The sequence below is a fragment of the Artibeus jamaicensis genome, unplaced genomic scaffold (genome assembly GCF_021234435.1).
Source record: "Artibeus jamaicensis isolate MK-2021 breed Jamaican fruit bat unplaced genomic scaffold, CSHL_Jam_final contig_1044, whole genome shotgun sequence".
Lineage (NCBI taxonomy): Eukaryota > Metazoa > Chordata > Mammalia > Chiroptera > Phyllostomidae > Artibeus > Artibeus jamaicensis.
The window spans coordinates 806,589-826,941 of NW_026521208.1; the positions used below are offsets into that span (position 1 = coordinate 806,589).

The following is a 20,353-nucleotide window of genomic DNA, read 5'->3' on the forward strand; positions in this document are numbered from 1 at the left end:
CCAAGACCCACACTTTGTCTAGTCCCTTCCACATACAGTCCCAGCTTCACGCTATGGAACCCTCATGGCAGTTCAGAGCGTGCAGCAGACTGGGGCGGGGCAGGGGAGGGGAGGAGGGAAGGGGGGGAGGGGAGTAGGCACAGCAGGCGTCGGTTCAGAGACCTTTCCCAAATATCCTCCCGACCTATTTCTAGAAACAGGGATCTGCCAGACAGTTGGAAGTACTTCAAAGGTCACAGTTACTAAATAGAGGGAGGGGATTCCCAAAAGTGGTGTTTCTCATTCTACCACAGTAATCTCATTTCTCTTTGCTGCCCCTTATATTTTCCCCCAACTCATACTGGAGAGCTTACCTTCCTAAGTCAGCCCCCCTCTCTCTCTCTCCCTCTCAACATAACACACCTTCATGACCTGCTAGAATTCCCTCCCACTCAGAACACCTGACTGTGGAGGAGTGAACCTCCCTGGACGTCTCAGCGCTCCTGCACACAGCCCTGGCGTCCAGAGCCGCTGCCACGCACATGGCATGAGGAAGAGATGGTTTGCTTTCGTGTGCTCCAGAAAGAGTCTCCACCACCATGAGGATTAGCTCTGTAGTTGTTTGTGGAATTAGCTACTCCAACTCAACAGAAAACTAAAAATTCTGTGCATCTTCTCAAGAGGGCCAACCTGTTGCCCCGTGGACTCAGTCCCTGGTCAAAGGGAGATGGCACTTTGTCTTCCCGGACACTACGTGTCAAAGCAGAAATTCACTCAATTTCAAAGTCTCTCTAAAATGCCCCCACCTGCCATCATTCAACCATTCAAACTCTTATGGATCACAGAGTATCAGTGCTTCTAACAGCCTTATACACAAATATACTGATTATCTAGAGATAAAAGAACTTTGACTAACTTTTATATGATTGTCTCCAATGTAAGAGGTATGTCCAGAAGCTACCCAGCCATGTAACACGAAAAAGAGACATTTATTGAGGAAGATACAAGATACAAGAAACACTGTACATAGGACAATGATGTCTCGGTCGCTTCCATAGTAGGCACCTTGGGACCTCACACAGTTCTCCCAATCGCCATCAGCTTCCCAATCCTATTTTCCTGAATCTTACTGATGGTCTGAAATCTCTTCCCTTTCAAAGGTGATTTTAGTTTTGGGAAAAACCAGAAGTTGCAGGGCACCAAATCTGGGCTGTAGGGGGGCTGAGTCACTTGGGTGATTTGATGTTTCCCCAAAAACCTCTGCACGAGACGTGATGCATGAGCGGGCGCATTGTCGTGATGAAGCTGCCAATCACCAGCTGCCCACAGCTGTGACTTCTGAAGCATCTGAATAGTTTCCATGGATGGATGTTCAAGCTTAATGAAAAATGTAATGCAGATTCATTGCTGTACTCGCTCAGTCATTTTGAATGTGACGGCCACACAGTGCACGTGCTCACTCAACAGTGACTGCCCCCGCTGACTAGTACAGTGAAGTCATCAGTGTTCATACCTGCACATTCCAGTCCACCCTCTGTGGCTGCCAGGTAACATACATGTTGTTCAAACTGTTCTTGTCATATTAACAATGACTGGACTTTCTCTGGACAGATCTCAGTATGCTTTAAAAAGAAACCAGGATGCTGACCTCTAAGAAGACTCATGCCAAAAACACAGCGTGTATACAAGACTAAAGTTGTTAACAACTTTTCATCATATAACACACTAGTTTTGAATCGTCTTGAAACGTACTTTTGGGTACCACACTTAAAAGCCCATCTCACACTTCCTGAGGCACCTGTTGCCATGGTACCTGGGTGTTCTGGAGAGGTGCCTACTGGGGCTGACGCTCCACAGATGTCGAGGCGCTACGTGACCATGTAAGGGGCAGTTTACGGGGAAGGACTATTTATCAGAACTCTCTGGGGACGACTGGGCACAGCAATGACCAAGGGTCTGTGGACCTGTGTCACTACTGATCACATTTCTGCCCCCGTTGGCACAGATCTGACCAGTGCGCCGCCTCCCAGTGTCCCCAGGCTGTGGGCACTGACCTGTCACCACGGCGGTGCTCCAAACTCTCCCTGAGCGGTGCAGGCACCTTAATACTTATGCGGGACTCTGACAGTACTTGCCACCCACACTGGACAAAATACAGTTCAGAAAGGGCTGACGTTCTGGTGCCCAAGTTCAGCTACAAGTTGTAAGTAGACAGAGGTCGGGGGAGGTAAAGCAATATCCTCACGAATCCTACACGTACAGGATATTTAATTCAACTGATCAACTATTCATCAAATATTCATTAAACATGTGCTATATGGGCCACGATGCGGACACCAAACTCATCGAGGCCCCAAGAGGTTTAAAGTCCGCGTGTGGACGTTAGAGAACAGTCACTGACACCACAGGTCAAGTGCAGGATGCCATGGAAGGACCTGGAAGGGGTGGGGGAGGTGGAGGAGGGTGAGGGGAAGCTCCACGGTGACGCCGGGCGGCGAACGCAGAACACAACATACAGGTGATGGGCTACACAACTCTATACCCGAAACCTGTATAATTTTAATTGACCGATGTCACCTGAATAAATGCAATAACATTTTTAAAATTTAGAAAAAACAAAAGAACCAGAAAGAGCCAGTGTGTAAGAGAAAGAGACCGAAAGGCTTCATAACAATGGACACTGTGTGAAAAGTTACCGGTAAGTGAGATCGTAACCAGAGGGTGAGAGATACACATCATGTCCACACTCAGGCGATGGGGAGAAGAAAAGCAGGGAGACGAGAGAGGCAGGGAGACGTCTGAAGTGACGGGAGAGCACCGCACACCGTGAAGGCCGGTTCGCATCTCTGAGACCACAGCTGCCCTTGGCCGTAAGGGACTGTTTTCCAAAGGTGGCTGGAGCGGGAGAGGGCAGGAATGAGGGAGGGTGCGGGCGGCTGGATGAGAGTCTAAGTTACGGGGCCACTTCCCCAGCGGGAGGCCGGGATGGTGCCGGTCTGTGCAAGACAATGCTGTGGGCATCGGGGAGAAGGATGATAACGGTGCAGAGCGAAGGTTTCATCTCGTCTTATTTACAAACACGAGAGAGACCCAAAGCATATAGACAGGTGATGCCCATTCTTCACCTTAACAGTATAAAAGGCTAGCTCACTGATAGTGATTTACTCTGTGTGATTTCTTTGTTTCATGCTTCTCTCTGTGATTCAGCAGAGACACAACACGCAGAATTCAGTAAGACAGATAAATGCCATGAGGGCCACTAACAGACTGTTGCTCCTCCCAAGTGCAATAAGCCACCTAGCTAACGAGTCTGCTAATAGTGTTTTTCACCCTTCTTTTATCCCCCAGCAGGAACTTAAACCTTACTGAAGAAAATGACAACAGAAGAATTTCTTAAGGCATAGGCTGCCCTGCTAAAGCAAATACTTTATCCTTGCTAGTTTCTGTTTTTATCTTGCTGCTTTTATCTACTATATTTGGATGTGTGGACCATTATCTTAAAAGACAGGGACTGGGGCCTGCGAAGATCTTCACTGAACTTAAAAATGTCTCACAGAAAACCATTCAATCAGATGGTAGTGGCTCTTACGTACACGTCACCTTGAAATCATAGAACCATGAGATGATGAATACCAGTCATTACTAGAAGTAAAAGGCATAACAGAGAAAACATTTTTAGAGCTTATTTACTTATTTTTAGAGAGGGGAAGGGAAGGAAAAAGAGAGGGAGAGAAACATCAATGTGTGGTTGCCTCTCATACGCCCCCTGCTGGGGACCTGGCCTGCAACCCAGGCCTGTGCCCAGACTGGGAACCAAATTGCGACCCTTTGGTTTGCAGGTTGGCACTCAATCCACTGAGCCAAACCAACCAGGCCACAGAGAAAACATTTAAATGAAATACAAAGGGTAACTATCTTCAAGTAGAGCTGACATCAATAGTTTATTCAAATAGAAATAAAATCACAAAAGAACAATCAAATAGGAGATATCACACAAAAAAGAAATGTAAACATGTTAATGTATTTCTATAATTGTTTCTCTCTCTCTCTCTCTCTCTCTCTCTATATATATATATATATATATATATATATACATATATATATATATGGCTTTTAGATTCTCAATCTCCAAAGACTCTGTATCGCCATAATGCTAAATCCAGCGGTCAATTTCCCCATGTTATTTTATTGCTAAACCCAATGCTCAAGTTTCCCATGTTATTCTGCATTTTATCTGTCGAAAGGATTTAACACAATTGGTCATCCCTTTCTCTTGATTCTCCCTCACTTGGTTTAAGGAGTGTGATTTCTCGGCTTTACCTGCGGCTCACTGGTTACGTGTCTCCGCCCACTTGGTAGCTCCTCCACCTCACTTGGGTGTTTTAACAGGGGAGTGTCCAGGGCGCAGTCCCCGGGCCCCTTTCCTCTTCTGTCTGTGCTTACTAGGTTCTCCCACCAGGAGGCACGGCCTTAGACGCCCTCCATAAACTGACGGCTCTGACGCTCACCTCTCCCCACATCCATCTCCAGACTTGTATATTCAGTGAATTGCTCAATATCAGATGCAGGGTAAGCGACAAACTTGGCACCTGCACCCCCAAATCTCTGCGCTTCTCCTCCCTTAGCGGCTCCTCTTACAGACTCGCCGATCTCACCAAACAAAATCAACTTTTTCCAGCCGTTCAGGCCCCAGTCCTCACAGTCGCCCCCGACCCTTCTTTCTTCCTCACCATAAACGGTTCGTGAGCAAGTTCTACAGACTCTCCCTTCAGCACGCACTCTAAACCCGGCTCTCTCCTACCCTCTCCCACGCTACAACTCTGATGAGGCACGTGGCACCCCCTCTGCTCACAAACCCTCGTGACTCCCCATCCCACAGAGAGAAAGCCTTAGCATTACCGACAAAGGCCCAACAAGATCACCCTCGGTGACCTGCTAGCCACTCCAACAAGTTTCTTCCTCATTCTCTGCACGCGGTAGCACGTGTGTAAAATTGTCCATAATTAGTTTCTCCTTTCCATCCACATTCCTTTACAATGTGACTTTCCAGATGCTTCCAACAAGAGGCGCTAACGCAAGTCTATTCCCACAACTTGAATTTGTATTCACCTCGAGACTTGCTCTATTCCACAGATCTCGGAAGCAGAGGCGGAGGCGTGGCAGGTGCGCACGGGGCCTCCACGCGGCTGCAGCCCCTCTCTGCTCTCCTGGGACCCTCCCCGGTTGCCATGAGAACAGTGATGGGCAAGCCTGAGGCCGAGACTAAAGACTCAGGATGAGAGAGAAAAGTCAGGTGGCCCAGCTGACCTTACAGGCAGCCAACCTGCCAACGTGACAGGGAGTCCTGCCCACCGGCTGACGTCATCATCAAGTGTCTGCCGGACCCACACGACTGACACCAGCGAGCCCACAGGATCTGCTGAGCTGACCCTTAGAACTGCAGACTCCACTAAAACACTGCTGTTTAGAGCCACCGGGTGTCGGCTGGTTTGTTACTCGGCAAAAGCAAACTGGTACCTTCTCGGGCCTGGAAGGCCTGCCTCTGGACAGCCGGAGGTCTGCTTCTCCACCTGGCACAGGACTCAACTCAGGAAAGTCACTCTCTCAGTGAAGCGCCCCTCACTGCAGTCGCTCCCGCCCTACGACAAAACATGCTCTCTCTCCTCCTGCTCGAGTGTCCTCCTGGTCACTAGTAATGTGATTTCTAGTTTAATTGTGTGTGACATTATCTTTCTCTATGGGAGTTCAGTGAACTCGGGCATCCTGTTCCCCGTCACACCCCAAGGAATATGTAATTATTTTTAAAAAGGTAAATACTGAAGAATACAGATTTGGTTCACTGCATTTCTTTGTGTACTTGTAATCATGGTTGCATCACAAATCACTTCAGGGCTGTTTTAGTTACGACAGAACCACCGAGGACACTGTGGTTCGGGCTGTGCGGTGTGAGGTGTCCCACACACCTCTGGTTTGGCGGTCTTTGCCACCCGGAGTCCACCTGGGACCCACCCTGTTAGTGACCTCAGACGCGTCAGTGCAGCGTGTGACATGAACCCCTTCTCCCACTCCGGGGAATGAATGCCACTTGGAAGGGACTCAGTGTGAAGACCCTCTGGCTGCTACCAGGACTCCGAAGGCCACACTGTCACGTGAACATGTTCTTGTCACTGACTGGCACAATGTGACAGTGGCAGACAGGTGTTTTTCTGGCTCCGGACACACAGACCTGCTCTCCCGTCTAATGACCCACTAATGGACAAAACCGAATGCTCAGTAGAGGTCCCTGGTGCTGAGTGAGTTTGCATGAAGCAGAAAACATGAGAGCTGCACACAGAACAAGGCGTCCTAAAGTCCCTGAGCTTCGGTTGCCTTTTTAAACACTGTGCCCTAAACCAGAAAAAATTTTCTGTCTATAAACTTGTCTTAATTTTTTAATAATAGAACACTGAAGAAATTTTATCTTAAAAAGACAAATCCAGGAAATCTTGTAAAATGTTGTATTATTGTATTCTTAAAGCAACGCTGTGTATTTAAACTAATGAAACATTTTTACATTATTACAAATAAAAAAATGTATTCTCTTACTCAAGGGTCACAAAGATTCAGGTTCAAGAACAGAGCTCCAGTCCACATTGTGTAACATAAACTTGTCTTGGCCAGATCTCATTGACAGTAACAATTTTTTAAAAAGCAAAACATATCTTAAAAACGAATACCCCCCAAAAACCATGAATCATAAAAGTGGGATTTAAAAGAGTTTACTTAGAAAAAAATGATAATACGAAGTCAGGGGAGATACACAGAATGTTTGAGTGGCAGGCTTTTATGAAACTAAGGAAGTGCACACTATGGTTTTAAAAATCTGGGCAGAACGTTAAGTTTCTCAGACGGCACAGAGGTATTTTTTATCACTGATGTGCGTGCAGAAACCTATTCAGCTCCCTTTCACTGTCATGAAGAAAGTGAGGGATAAAAGAAGCCTCTAACCAGGGCGGTTCACATCACGTCCGGAAGGCGCCTGCGCAGCAGGAGGCTGAAGGAAATCAGTAAGGACACCGCTGCCCCGGGCAGGAGACCAGCACCTGCGGCCAGAGTGACGGCGCCCATGGGTGTTCCTAGGCATTTCCGGGTTTTGCTTGTATCTGTATTTGCATTTGGCTCTGCCCACCTATGTTTACAGAAACTACCAGGGTGGAAATCTTAAGTGCTCACTGGAATTCTAAATCACAGTTTAGAAAGTAAGTCATCATTTTTAATACTCATGATTTTTTTTTATTCGAGTGCCTTACAGTTAAAGATTTATGCCCTCTTGTCAACATTCAAGTTCCCTTCCTCTGACTTTCTCTGGCTGTCTTCTACTTAAGATATATAATGCCCAGAGTAAAGCACGTAAGATGTAATATATACACACGAGCATAAACAATACATACACATAGGCTATATGTACACACACGATGATTTTCTTGGGTAGTAAAATGTTTGCTGCTGTATTTTAAATACCCTTGCTGAGATAATTCAGCATGTTCCTGCCTACAGGGGCAGAAATGAAGCCTTCCAGAACCACAGTCTCAAACGGCTCTCTGAACTCCAGCCCAGGACTGCATGTGATAGGTCAAAGCTCTTCTTGACATAACTGCCGTTTGGCTATTTCCCACAAAATGTACAAACTAGCTCTTGTCCAAACTGAATTCCCGCTGTCCCTCTTCTGTGCCCTACCAATAGGAAGGCCATCGCCAGCTCAGGTACAATGTCATCATCAACTCAATTTTCCTGTAATGTGTCAACAAATCATACTCCCTCTTGCTGTTGGAGTTATTCTGCTCACTCTTGGTCCAATCACACAAAACCAAAGTGTGGTAACAAGAAAACCAGGCAGGAGTATCTAGGTGTGTGTGTGCGTGCAAGCATGCATGGATATGCATTCACTGAAATGCATGTGGGAGCCAGACAATTATATATGGGGAGTGCATATGAGTGTATACACACACACGCACATATATGCACAGTATATGCATATATGGGGTGTGCATGAGTATATATACACACACACATATATACACAAATATATATTTATGCATATACACATCCATGGTATAGAGTGATTGCTCTCAATATTTACCTTTTAACACACCAATCTAATAATATATTGAATTTAAGCCAAAAATGTGGTGAAAAACATGACTGTTAGAGCGTATTAACAAGTGCTAAAACAATGCAATTTTTTAAAAATGAGTAAAATTAAAGAAGCCAGGTGTTACTCAAAACTTTTGACAGATGACCCAGGCTTCTCTTAAAAATCTTCCGAAGGTCACTTACTTCTGAAGACCCCACCCAAAGTCAGGAAGGGAAAGGGGTTTTGTCACAAACGAGCTGCATGCCACAGGGCAGCTGTAAAGAACGAGGCCTCTGATTAAATTTAGCTGTAAGCTGACTTTCTGCAGTGGCTCAAAGTGATCTCACACTGCACATTTATTCTGACTCCATGCACGATCTGACAAACATAGCATCCACGCATACACATCACCCCAACACGCAAAATGATTCAGAGCTCCGTGTGGGTAGCTTTGAGATCTCTGATTTACAGTGTTTGGTAACCGACAGACTGAAATATATCACTAGACTAATCCAATCAATAATTCAAGATAAACACGTCCTCAGAGTTTGTGTATAAAGTTCTTTAATACCAAGACCTTAGTATAAATTTTCTTTTAAATGTGCTAATCATTCTTACCTTCCATCATTTTGATTTAAAGATCCAATAATGTTGGCTTGCTTACAGACTTCAGTAATTTGATCTCATAAATACCTTTTAATAGCAACTGGCCAAAGCCGGGGAGTAAATGTTGCCTAAGGCAAGGCTTATAAAAATCAAGCTAAACCACACTCTTGGTTTTCCTTAAGTGAAGTGCATACTTGTTTCCTTCCTGTATGAGGCGAGCAAAAGTGGTTTACAGTTGTTTGTAAGGAGGAAGACATACAGGTTTTGATTATTACAACGGCTTCATTAACTTAAAAGAATATCACAGTGGCCGGTGAACCCGCTTTTGCCCTCCCCTGCATATGGTAAAGCGTACTGAAAGTACATTTTTTTGTAAAGATTTTATTTATTTATCTTTAGAGGGGAAGGAGAGAGGGAGAGAAACATCAATGTACGGTTGCCTTTCGTGCGTCCCCTGCTGGGAACTGACCTGCAGGGAACTGGCCTGCAACCGCATGTGCCCTGCTGGGAATCAAACCGCGATTGTCTGGTTCGCAGGCCCGCACTCAATCCACTGAGCTACACCAGCCAGGGCCTTGAAAGGACATTTTTTGATTATGCCATGAAATGCCTGAACATTAGTTAAAATACATCTAAATCACTGAGAAAACTACAGTTGCAGGCAGACCGAAATCAACCATCGCATGTATTGAAGTTCATCAAAATCACAACATACGGGTGGATACTTAACACTGACTTATTCCATGACAGTTTTATAGTTATTGCCTTATCCCATAAAAACCTCATGCTATCGAGCAGGCTTTTGCAAAATTTTCATTAAAATATAGCAAATACAGGCTTTATATAGGAACCACTGCTACTATTTATTTATACAACCTCCAGGGCTCAATTGACAATTCTGATTTTTGTTTTTGGTTCTAACGAAAAGAGCTAACATTCCCCACCAAACACATACTTGAAAAAAATAACAGATTCCAACTAAAAGGATAATTCTTAAGAATCATCCACCAGCTGCACTAAATAAACAGACAGAACTGCAGTGTACCATTAATGAGCCCTCCTCAGCACTGAGCAGGGACAAAAACACCGACAGGATGACATGGATGAATCTCAACAGCAGCCACTCGGTAAGTGAAAAAGTCAGACGTGGCAAACCACAAACTGTGGGACTCTACGTACCTGACATTCGGAAGGCTGCAGGAGCCAGTGTGGACGTTGGGGACTGACTACCAAGGGACAGGAAGGAACCCTTTGGGGGATGGATATGTTTTCACCTTGACTGTGGTGGTGGATACAACAGTTTAGCACTTTAAAACTAATTGGACTGCAGGCTTAAAATGAATGCATTCTATTGTATGAAATTACACCTGACTGAGCTGATTAAAAACCAAAAAGAACCAGAGAAGCCAAACACTACATTTCTTCAGTGCAACCACAATGTGCAAAGTGCCCACTGCTTTCTAAGAAGTTGCACAGTTACCGCAGGCGGAATATCAGCTGTGACGAGAAGACTTACAGCCACCGCCCGAAACTGCCTCACGTGCAGACTCACCTACCCCGTCACTCGTCATACTACAGCTCTGCAAGGCCACCCTCTGTTCTCCCGGCTTCTCCAGGTCTCGTGTACCCAGCCCAGACAATGGGTTTCCTCGTGGAGACTTCTCTGACCGCCTCAGCAGGGAGTGGCCTTCCCTTGAAATGTCAGCGATGAGGAAACTGCAGCCTTGGGAAGTGACCCCCAGGCGTCTCACAGCGATCATGTCGCGGAGTCAGATTCTGAGCCCAGACCTACCTAAGGAGTCCCGCACACACTCTCACCACCTGACTCCCAATTTGGGGCAGCGGTGGGCCGGGGGAGGGGGGGTGGGCGGTACTGGGGAGGCTACAGCCGCCTGCGGTGAAACGGACAGAGAGCAGAACTGTTACTCATGAGTAGACGGAGGGACAGGCCATTGGTTTCTTCAAGGGTATATCAGATTCCTGTCGCCAGACTGTAATTCTATTGATAAAGTCTTTCAAAACCAATTTTTAACAGCAAGCCTCCCACCTTATTCAGTTATTTAAATTATATTTTAGCATTACAACAGGCATTCTCTCTTCCCACTTGATCACTCTGGAGAGTGGCATCGATTTACTAAGATTTACTAATGAGGACGTTGGAAGAATACACAAAGCTACAAAGTGCGCAACTGTAACTAGGAGGAAAGGACCGGGAGGAACGCGAAAGCAGGAAGGCACCGCTCTCTGAGCACCACAGGCTCCTCACCCCGCCACCACCGCCTGCTGAACAGAGCGCTCATCTGTGGGAGTCCAGGGGACTTCTGCCGGGGGCTCGGCTTTCACGTTGAACGGAAAGGCAACTCCTGGAGATCTGAGATAACCTAGAGCGACGTTTACATACAAGTAACCTTCTGCAGGACATCACACGACAGGTTACGTTCGTCAATCACACTGAGAAAGCCGACCTGAAAACAACGCTCACCCCCATGTCAAATCCGTGCCCTCCAAGGACACCACAACTCAGGGCAATGTGTTAGACTATTATGCTGACGGGTGTGAGAGTCTCTATGTCCCACAAAATCACAATTTAAAAAAAAGCTTCATATTCAGCACTGATATCCACGTTGTTCTCCAAATACTAATGAATTCAAAGAGAAGGATCTTAGTTTCATGGTAAGAGGCTCATTCCCATAGAAATGAGAACGCGGCGACTTTCTGCAAATCAAGTGGAACTTATCCTATACACTTATCCTATGGATGATTTCAGACAACACACGTGTAATCTTTTTAGATGTACGACGCCGTGGTTTATACATACTAATGAGATATAAGATCATCTAAATTTTCTTCTCTACATCCAGACACTTCCAAGAGCTGATATTATAGCTTAGAAATCCCTGGATGAAAAAGAAGCTTAGTCTTTGTGACATTTCTGCTAAGGTAGTGATGAAAAAAAATCACTTATTCAATAAACTTGCGGATGTTCATTAGTGTTCTAGATATTATGAGGAACGTAAGGAAAGTTAATTATGATCCCTGCCTCGAAGGAGTTCACCGTGCGGAGATCAGAAACATCCACACGTAGGTAAGTCACAAGACAAAATGAGAAAGTAAATAATTGTAAAGGGTTATGCAAAGTTAAGGGACCAGAGACCACTAGAAATTTATCGCCCAGTAAAGGATGTAAGTCCTCGCAGCTCTGAATGAAGGTAATGGGAGCCCGACACTGTCATTTGCGGCATCACCACAGTGTAAGTGATGTCCTGTCCCATCAGGCTGGGGGAGGCCGTGTTTCAGCCGGGCGCGGCTTCAGGGAGAGAAAGGCCAGCACGTGCTGCGCGAACCATCCCAGGGCCAGTGCGGCAGGGGACCTGCGCACACTGACCGACCGGATGGTGGCAGCCGACAGGCAAGGACGGCGGACGGTGCTGACACATACAGCTGAAGGCCGGCCCCGGGCTGGCCGGCGCCCAGGCAGCGCGGGGGAGGCTCGGGGGAAGGCAGAGAGGAAACGGGGCAGGGCTGAAAAACAAGGAAGAGCCGGCCCTGCGTCTCCAGGTAGTGAGTTTAGATTTCACCCAGGACGCGAGGGACGAGCTACCTCAGTTCTGGATTCACTGCCCACCCTCCGTGGCCCCTGCGGCACAGGGCCTGTCATGCTGAACTGGAACCTCCTCCTCGTGTGCTCCGTAGTCTAGCATACTGAAGACTGATGTCCTGTTTACTGTTGTTACATTGTGCGTTTCTCGAGAGCAGGAAGTGTATATTATATGTACTATCAAAGCGTTTAACTACAGAAAGTATTCGGTGGATGAATGAATGAAGAAGTTAAATGCTACATTCTTACTTCTGCTACTCCATTATTCTAAAGAGACACTGTCTCATACCACAGTTCTCTTTTTAATTAAAAAAAAATTTTTTGGTCAGTTTACCTTAACTTTCTAATACACTATGGTTTACAAATGTTTATCTATCTTTAAAGGCATTATTTTAAAAAAAGAATGATCAATATAAACGACCTCTCCCATACGGCCAAAGAGCTTGGCTGTGCCCTCGATTTGGTGAGCTGCTTTGCTTCCGAACAACTGACTCCCTAATGCTTGAGTCCCGCACTTCCTCTGCCCCTCACGTCACTGGTGTGGCCCGAATTCTCCTGTGAGAACCCACATCAGTGTTTCCTGATCCTTCTTCAGGTTCAGAGAAATACGAATTCTATACCCTCCTCCCCCCAAAAAGGCCCATATGCTCAAAATTCAACATACTATTATTCTATTTTATAAAGTCCCAAAACAGGCAAAACTAATCTAACATTAGCGGTGTCAGGGGAGAGGTCGATGGAAGGAGCAGACGGGGGCGCCGCTGCCAATATTCTATGTGCCGATCTCAGGACCTGCGGCGTTAGAGTGTCTGCCCTGGAGACAATTCACTGACCTGTGTAACATCAGATGTACACTCGTCTCTGTGTTTGCTTGTTCTCAGCCTTCCCTGTGATGGGAAAGGCAGGGAGCGGTGCCACAGGGGACCGCCTTCAGGCCCTGGCTGGCGAGTCACGGAGCAGAAGCGGTTCTTTCCCTGAGCCCCTGTTCCCAGGGCAGAGACTTGGAAGAGGGGCAGGGTGGGGGGGGGGCAGGGAAGCAGTGGCGGCTGCAGGGGGAGGGGCTTAACCCTCCCTGAATCATCACTATTTACAAGGTGCAAGCAAGTAATAATCTTTCCTTATTCTTTGACATGGACAATTTACACTTTCCTGAATTAAATGAGCATCAGTAAAATCATCACTAGAAAAACAAAATGAATGCCTACTGGTGATGGGCAAGAAAAAAATCTGCTCCCTAAACTTTCCTTAGAGAATCTCACCCTGCTTCTCCCGTATATTTTCCCCCATCTCCACAACTTGTGATTGTTCTGACAAGTGGGGCCAGGCCATGCTTACCACCCCGGTTTGACCAGCGGTGGGTTTCACCGACTCGGGGGAATCGGGAGGCAGATGTTAGGAGGACGCCACAGGACTTCTGAATCACCAGAATGTGAGCATGAGAACTGGGGTACTGGCCAGTACAGCCGATACCCCACCTTACTGCCCCACAGAGACATCTGGGGTTAGGAACACAGTCAATGAAGAGTCCTAGGATACACCACAGAGACTGAATCTTCCTGAAGTTTCTTCCTCTTTGGTGCCACCTCCACAGCTGATGCCGGGGTCCCCTTGTCACTGGAGGCGTCCGTTCTGTTTTCCTGAGTGGTCCTGACCCTGCCTCAGTTTGATGTAAGGACCGAACACACACCCAAACCAGGACCTACCAGCTCTCAGAGCAGAGGCCACCTGTCCATCCAAAATATGAGGGTTATTCATCAAAGTCACTCAAAACCTTATGGGAAGAGAAAAAAGAGTGACTGCCATCAAACACCCATTTACTAACAGATATTTATGGAATGTCTAATATTCCCAGGTACTTTCTAGGCCTAAGGGAGATTATGTCCACTCTCAAGAAAAACTCATTGTGATTTTGTTCGTCCCCAGGACAGAACAGGGACAGTCAGTGCAAGTCTTCGTTACTTAGTAAGAAATAACAGATGATTTTTATTTTCTTCTTGTCCCTCCCAACTCACTAAGATAGTCAAATCACTATAGCATTGTTTTCACAATAAGAAAGTGACGTTTAGGACTTCCTTACACACACACACACACCCCCCCATGAAGAGAGAGGGGCTGTTTCCAGGGCTGAAGCAGAGGCGCACGCTGACGACGGGCACAGCGGGGGCTGCGTGCAGCAGTGGAATCGGGCCCCGGCTCTGTCCCTCCGTCACTGCCTGCCTCGGCCCCCCTCCCATCCCACGTGTGTGAGCACCTCCCTTTGCCTTCCGCTGGGGCTCACTTTCAAACGCTCCTGTGCACCCCCACAAGTGTCACACTGTACATGCGGACACGGTAAATAAACCCGTAAGAACCAACAGGGCAGGAGCCCACAAACTGTACTTGGCTTTTTAAAACCCACAAATACTCTCTTCCTTTTTCATGGTGAAGCCCCGCTGTTCAAAAATACAATGAACAGGAATCACGTTTAGTCACCTGTATCCAATTAGTTTCTCAAATGAGGGTCTGGATTTAATGAGATTTCTTGCAAAGGCTAATTCCCACATGGGGCGGTTAGCTTCACTTACCTCCCTGTTAGAGACTCAGAATCTTGACCCCTGCTCAGGACAGCCACACCCTGAAGTACCAGAGAGGCAATCAAGGCACCACATGATTACAGCCAGAAAGTCAACGGGAAGTATATTTTCTTACTGGACATCTTTACATATGAACACTCGGTTATTAGATAAACCTTCTGGGAAGACTTCTATAAGATCACTTGTAAATGAGTTAAGACATAGCAGAAATGATTATTCTGAAATTTGGCAAAACTAGCAGTGCTCACTTCCCCGATTTGGTCATCTGTTTTGCTTTTCCCAGTGATTTAGTGCTGTGCGTTCTCTCCCTCATTCAAGTCCAGCCCCATCCAATAAACATTCTTTTTCACCAGCACGCAAGACGTCCTTACGACCCAGGAGCAAGTGAGAAGCCCCGCGCCACATCCCTCCACAGCCCTGTCTATAACATCATGGTCACGAGCTACACCCGCCATCGGAGAGATGGCGGTCAGTCTAGATGGCCTGCCAGCCAGCCAGCGTCAGCCAGGAACGAACACCACCCATCCGTCACCGCCTCATGGGCATTAGGCTGGGCCCTGAACTAACTGGCCCCGGTACTTTTTACAACACGTGCTGGAGTATTTCCTTACACACTGTCCATGTCAGGTCTTACTGAATACAGTCAGAAAAATCCATTCAGTTAAAAACCAAAGAAGTGAGCCCTGGCTGGCATAGCTCAGTGGATTGAGCGCGGGCCTGTGAGCCAGAGTATCACGGTTCGATTCCCAGTCACGGCACATGCCTGGGTTGCAGGCCAGTTCCCAGCAGGGGATGCATAAGAGGCAACCATACATTGATGTTTCTCTCCCTCTCTTTCTCCTTCCCTGCCCCTCTCTCAAAAAATAAATAAATAAAATATTTTTAAAAAAAAACCAAAGAAGCACAAAACGTCACGAATTCAAATCGCTTCCTAGGTGGCTACCAGGGTCACATTCTTTGACAAAGCACGCCGTCCCTGGACATCACTGCGCCCGGCTCGAGGACACAGGCCGTCCCCCTATAAGCAGCCGGCTGCTTTCAGAAAGCAGCTCCAGCTTCAGAAACAACACGTTAAAAACTCTGACGCCATCAGGACGTAGTTTATGTCATTTCAAAATACACATATTGATTCGCACTCATGTTACACTGCATTGTAATATTTTCATTTTACTTTTTGCAGCATGGAGATAATTTCTCAAACTTAAAACATTTCACCACATTTAATAACACACGAGAGGAGTGAAACTAAATTTCATAGCTAGCTTACTTATACGGACTATAAATTCTTGTGTTTGCCAAGAGGTTTGCCTATAAACATGTTGCCAATGAGCTAGATTTAAATTTTGCTTTCATTGATGTATCTTTTTTTCTAAAAAAAAGCTCACCACGCAGAGATCAGGAAAGCCAGACAGCACACATAACAAATCCTTAAGAAATAAATTATTCATCTCCTGAAATATATGTGTGTGTGTATAACTCAGAAGTAACTAAGAGGAAATTGTACTGAGCTTTGCTCAACGCCAAATAGAAAAATCTCGCATCTTTTACAACAGAACTTGTGTTCTCTGTGCAGGAGACCAGTTCCATCCTTTTCAATTGCATCACAACTCCAACTGCCACAGGAAGTTTTATTGTAGTTAATGTCTGAAAGCTTCACAGATATCTTTGATAACGCTACTTACTGAGATTTGGAAGTAGTAGAATAGCTTTTTTAAAAAATAAGAATAGGATTGGCCTAGTTTTACTAACAGACGCCATTCAAAGCAATCACACAACATGGCGAAGTGCCCGCCTCTTGCTGTCTCCCCGGGACTCTGAAGGCAGACGAACAGTCACCACTCACTGGGAGAGAGCAGAGCCAAGTGTGGAGCAGAAGTCCAGGTGTTGCGAACCTGGCTGGGACAGCTTACCTTTCCCTCTCTCCGTCCGTGACGTCATACAAGCGGTTGGCACCTCCGTCAGCACAGGCTCTTAGAAGAGCTTCGCATGGGGGAAAAAAGAAGAAAACAAAGGGCACATGAATACAGGACGCTGAGAGCAACAGCTCCCAAAAGTTAAACGTTAAAAACACTCAGACAGAGTCGCACCTCCCTGCTCAGACCCCTGCACACCCGGCTAGTGCGGCTGCTGGTGCCCAAGTGCTCACACGTGGCAAAGACGCAGGGACGCAGCCACGCACCGGGCGCCTGTCCTTCCTGCCCCCTCTTCTCTTCCTCTGAGGAGGAAAGCGCTGTCCTCAGCATCCCTGGGAGCCTGGTTTTCCTTCCCCAGGACAGAAGGTAGACCTCACACTCAGTAACTTTTCAATGTTTAAGGTACGTTCCATTTAGGGCTGGTATTATGGGTTTCTAGATTTTATGGTGATATACAAGGTTTCTTTTAAAAATAAATCATAAGTGCAGCATCCTAAGTTTATTTGAAAATATTAAGTAACTAACAATCCACACAGTGTGCGAACGCTGTAGAATCGTGGAGGCGGTACGAGACTGGCTGGGTGCCCAGAAGCAGGACGGGCCGCCCTGCAGCTGGGCCTCCCTGGGCAGCCTTCCAGAGCCTTCTCCCTGCCGCCACTCCGGCGGGCGGTGTCACTGAGTTGGTATTAGATACTGATATTGGTATCAGGTATTAGTTACTGCGCTAAGTCTGCTGATGTCCTTGAAATGTTCTTAATCTACAGGCTGCTGAATTTGTTGTTGTTGCATCTCTAATTTCTAATTTTCCCAAAAATGCCTGTTTCGCAGCCTCACTTCCCTCTCCCATCCTTTCTATAACGCCCTTTATTTACCCAACGGCTTAAGATCAGACCTTCTCTTTAGTTCTGGTCGATGAGAGAGCACGCAGAGCTGTCTGAGGTTCCAAGTTTTCGCCCCAACACCCCAGAGCCTTGCCTCCTGATCCCACACGGCTCTCGTAAGAGCTACTGCGTCACACAGATCAGGGGAGACCTTGGGCCCCAGCACCTTCAGAGGAAACAGACCACTCTTCTAAACTGCTTCTTGTTCCACGGCACTGAGGAAATCCCCTTGCCTTTTTTGCAAATTTCACTATACATTTAAAAGAGAGTTTACAACATCATCCTCTAAATTTCCAGGTATTTAATAACAGATGGGCTATTGTAAAGGATTCTAATTGAACATTTCGGCAGATTTAAAAGTCCCACTGTATTTTCCACTAATCTACATGTCAACTCTTTCCTTTGATCTGTATCAGAAATAAAATAGAGGTCAAGTGGCCAAAAGAGATATTCCCTTTGTGCTTCAGCTTTTTCGTTTGTAAGTGAGGATTACATCAACTTTGACACAGATTACTAGGCAATTAATGACTCAATAAATACACACAGTGCCCCTCACGGTACTGGACACAGTAGATACGCACAGTGCCCCTCACGGTACTGGACACAGTAAGCACTTACTGAGCCCGAGTCCCAGCACGTGGCCACCAGGGGGTGGAGGGCACCGGAGGGCAGGGGGAGGGTCAGAAGCACAGACTGGCAGCCACCAAACAGTCACAGGGACGTAGAGTTCAGCACAGGGGACACAGTCGGCAATGTTATGCATGGGGCCAGGAAGGCATGGACATTTTAAAGTGATACAAAGTACATGATTGTCAAACCTCTATGTACACCTGAAACTAACACAAAATAATGTTGAATGTCAACTGTAATGGAAAACACATGAAAAATTATAGCACTTTGATGTGGTTGTAAATGCATGTAAGGGAAATTTTGATGATCGTGTTATATAAAGGAGGGGAACAGTATATAAAGGGAGGTAAAAAGGAAAACAAAAATAAATACGAGTCCTCTCCCTCCATTTCTGTTAGAATTAAAATACAGCCCAGCCCTGCCTGTGTGGCTCAGTTGGGTGGAGGGTTGCCTCATACACCAAAAGGTCGATTCCTGGTCAGAGGGCAGACCTAGGTTGTGGGTTCAATTCCCAGCTGGGGAATGTGTGGGAGGCAGCCAATCAATGTTTCTCGCTTTCTTTTCCTCTCTCTCTGAAATCAATAAACATATCCTCAGGTGAGAGTTAAAGCAAAAATAGAGTCTACAAAGCCTTGTACTTCTAGAAAGGCAAAGCCTGATGTCTAAGATAGACATCTCATCTTGCCAGTTACCAACAATACTCAGTTCCTTGTAAGAAAAGGCACCCAAAATCTAAGCCACAAAATCAACTGCATAAGATTAGAATATTCTGCACATTTTAAACAATAACAAAACCTAAAAGTTCAAAATCATCAAAATCTAAAACCGAGAGATCATCTCATGCACAAAATATGGCTTTGAAACAGATGGTAAACTATTAATAATTACCCTCAGACTGTACAAAACAATTCTCTGTAACCAAAATTAGCAAGTACATGGAATCCTTTTACGTAAAAAGTGATTCACTGAAGCACTATGAAAATCTAAGAAATAGCTTTAAGTGGCTAAGTTTGTGAAATAGAATAACTTGTCAATTGTTCACAGTATATTATTTTGCCACGATCAGTTGAATTCAACATTTACACCAGTGATGTGCCAGGCCTGATCTTGAATAGAAAGACGAAAAACAACCAGATCTAGCCGTCCAGGCTCACGTGACAGCAGAAAAAAGGGCCCGAGCACACGCAGGCCTCACGCACCGCAGATCTGACCTGTGCTGGGATGAGAGACCAAACGCGGCGGCAGGAGGAGGAGAGGAATCTCAGGGGCCGACTCTGGAAAACTGCTTGTTAATAAATCTGGTCCAGCTGAGGCCAGGGTTACTTTTACAATCCAAAACCTTTTTCCAGTGCCTGTTATTTCTCATTCCTAGACTTAAATGGATAGTTTAGAAGAGTTGTTGGAAAGAGAGATAACTAAGTCGGAAAGTGAATTTGTCCACACTTATTCCTGTGTTAAATTTGAAGAGAACCAAAGTAACCATCGTGAGACTCTCTCTCTACCTAGACGTTGAATTGCAACCTGTCTAAAAGGAGCAAGTTCCAGTCTGTCCCTAAAACTATTTTTTAAAAGATTTTATTTATCTTTAGAGGGGAAGGGAGGGAGAGAGGGAGAGAAATATCAGTGTACGGTTTCTTCTCGTGCGTCCCCTGCTGGGAACTGGCCTACAACCCAGGCCTGTGCCCTGACTGGGAATCGAACCACGATCGTGTGGTTTGCAGGTCCGTGCTCAATCCACTGAGCTACACCACCCAGGGCCTAAAACTATTTTTTATTAAAACTTGATTAAAAGTCACGTGTTCTAACACGTTTAAAATTTTATTAAAAAGGTGTTTTAACTAACTCAAAATACTTCCCACATACGTACTTAAATAAAGCTGCATTTGAAAAATAAACAATCTTCAAGCATATCATAAATAATATTGGCATAAAATCACTGATATCACTTTGAAAAATAAAGAACAAAATATCACTGTTAATGAAAGTGCCCAACTAAAAGAACCAGACGTAGAAGACACTCTTTAATAAGATATTTTGGTAAATCTTAATGAATCAGCCTC

The 20,353-nt window shown here is 45.9% G+C and overlaps 1 protein-coding gene across 2 annotated transcripts in view; it reads right to left on the reverse strand.

The window, feature by feature from the left end:
• The window catches only part of TPK1 (thiamin pyrophosphokinase 1), a 264,873-nt gene that overhangs the window by 161,708 nt on the left and 82,812 nt on the right, over positions 1–20,353 (reverse strand). For both annotated transcript variants that reach the window (XM_053663182.1, XM_053663183.1), the window contains one exon: positions 16,780–16,849. In XM_053663182.1, the coding sequence (XP_053519157.1) occupies positions 16,780–16,849 (70 nt within the window). The remainder of the gene's footprint in view (positions 1–16,779; positions 16,850–20,353) is intronic.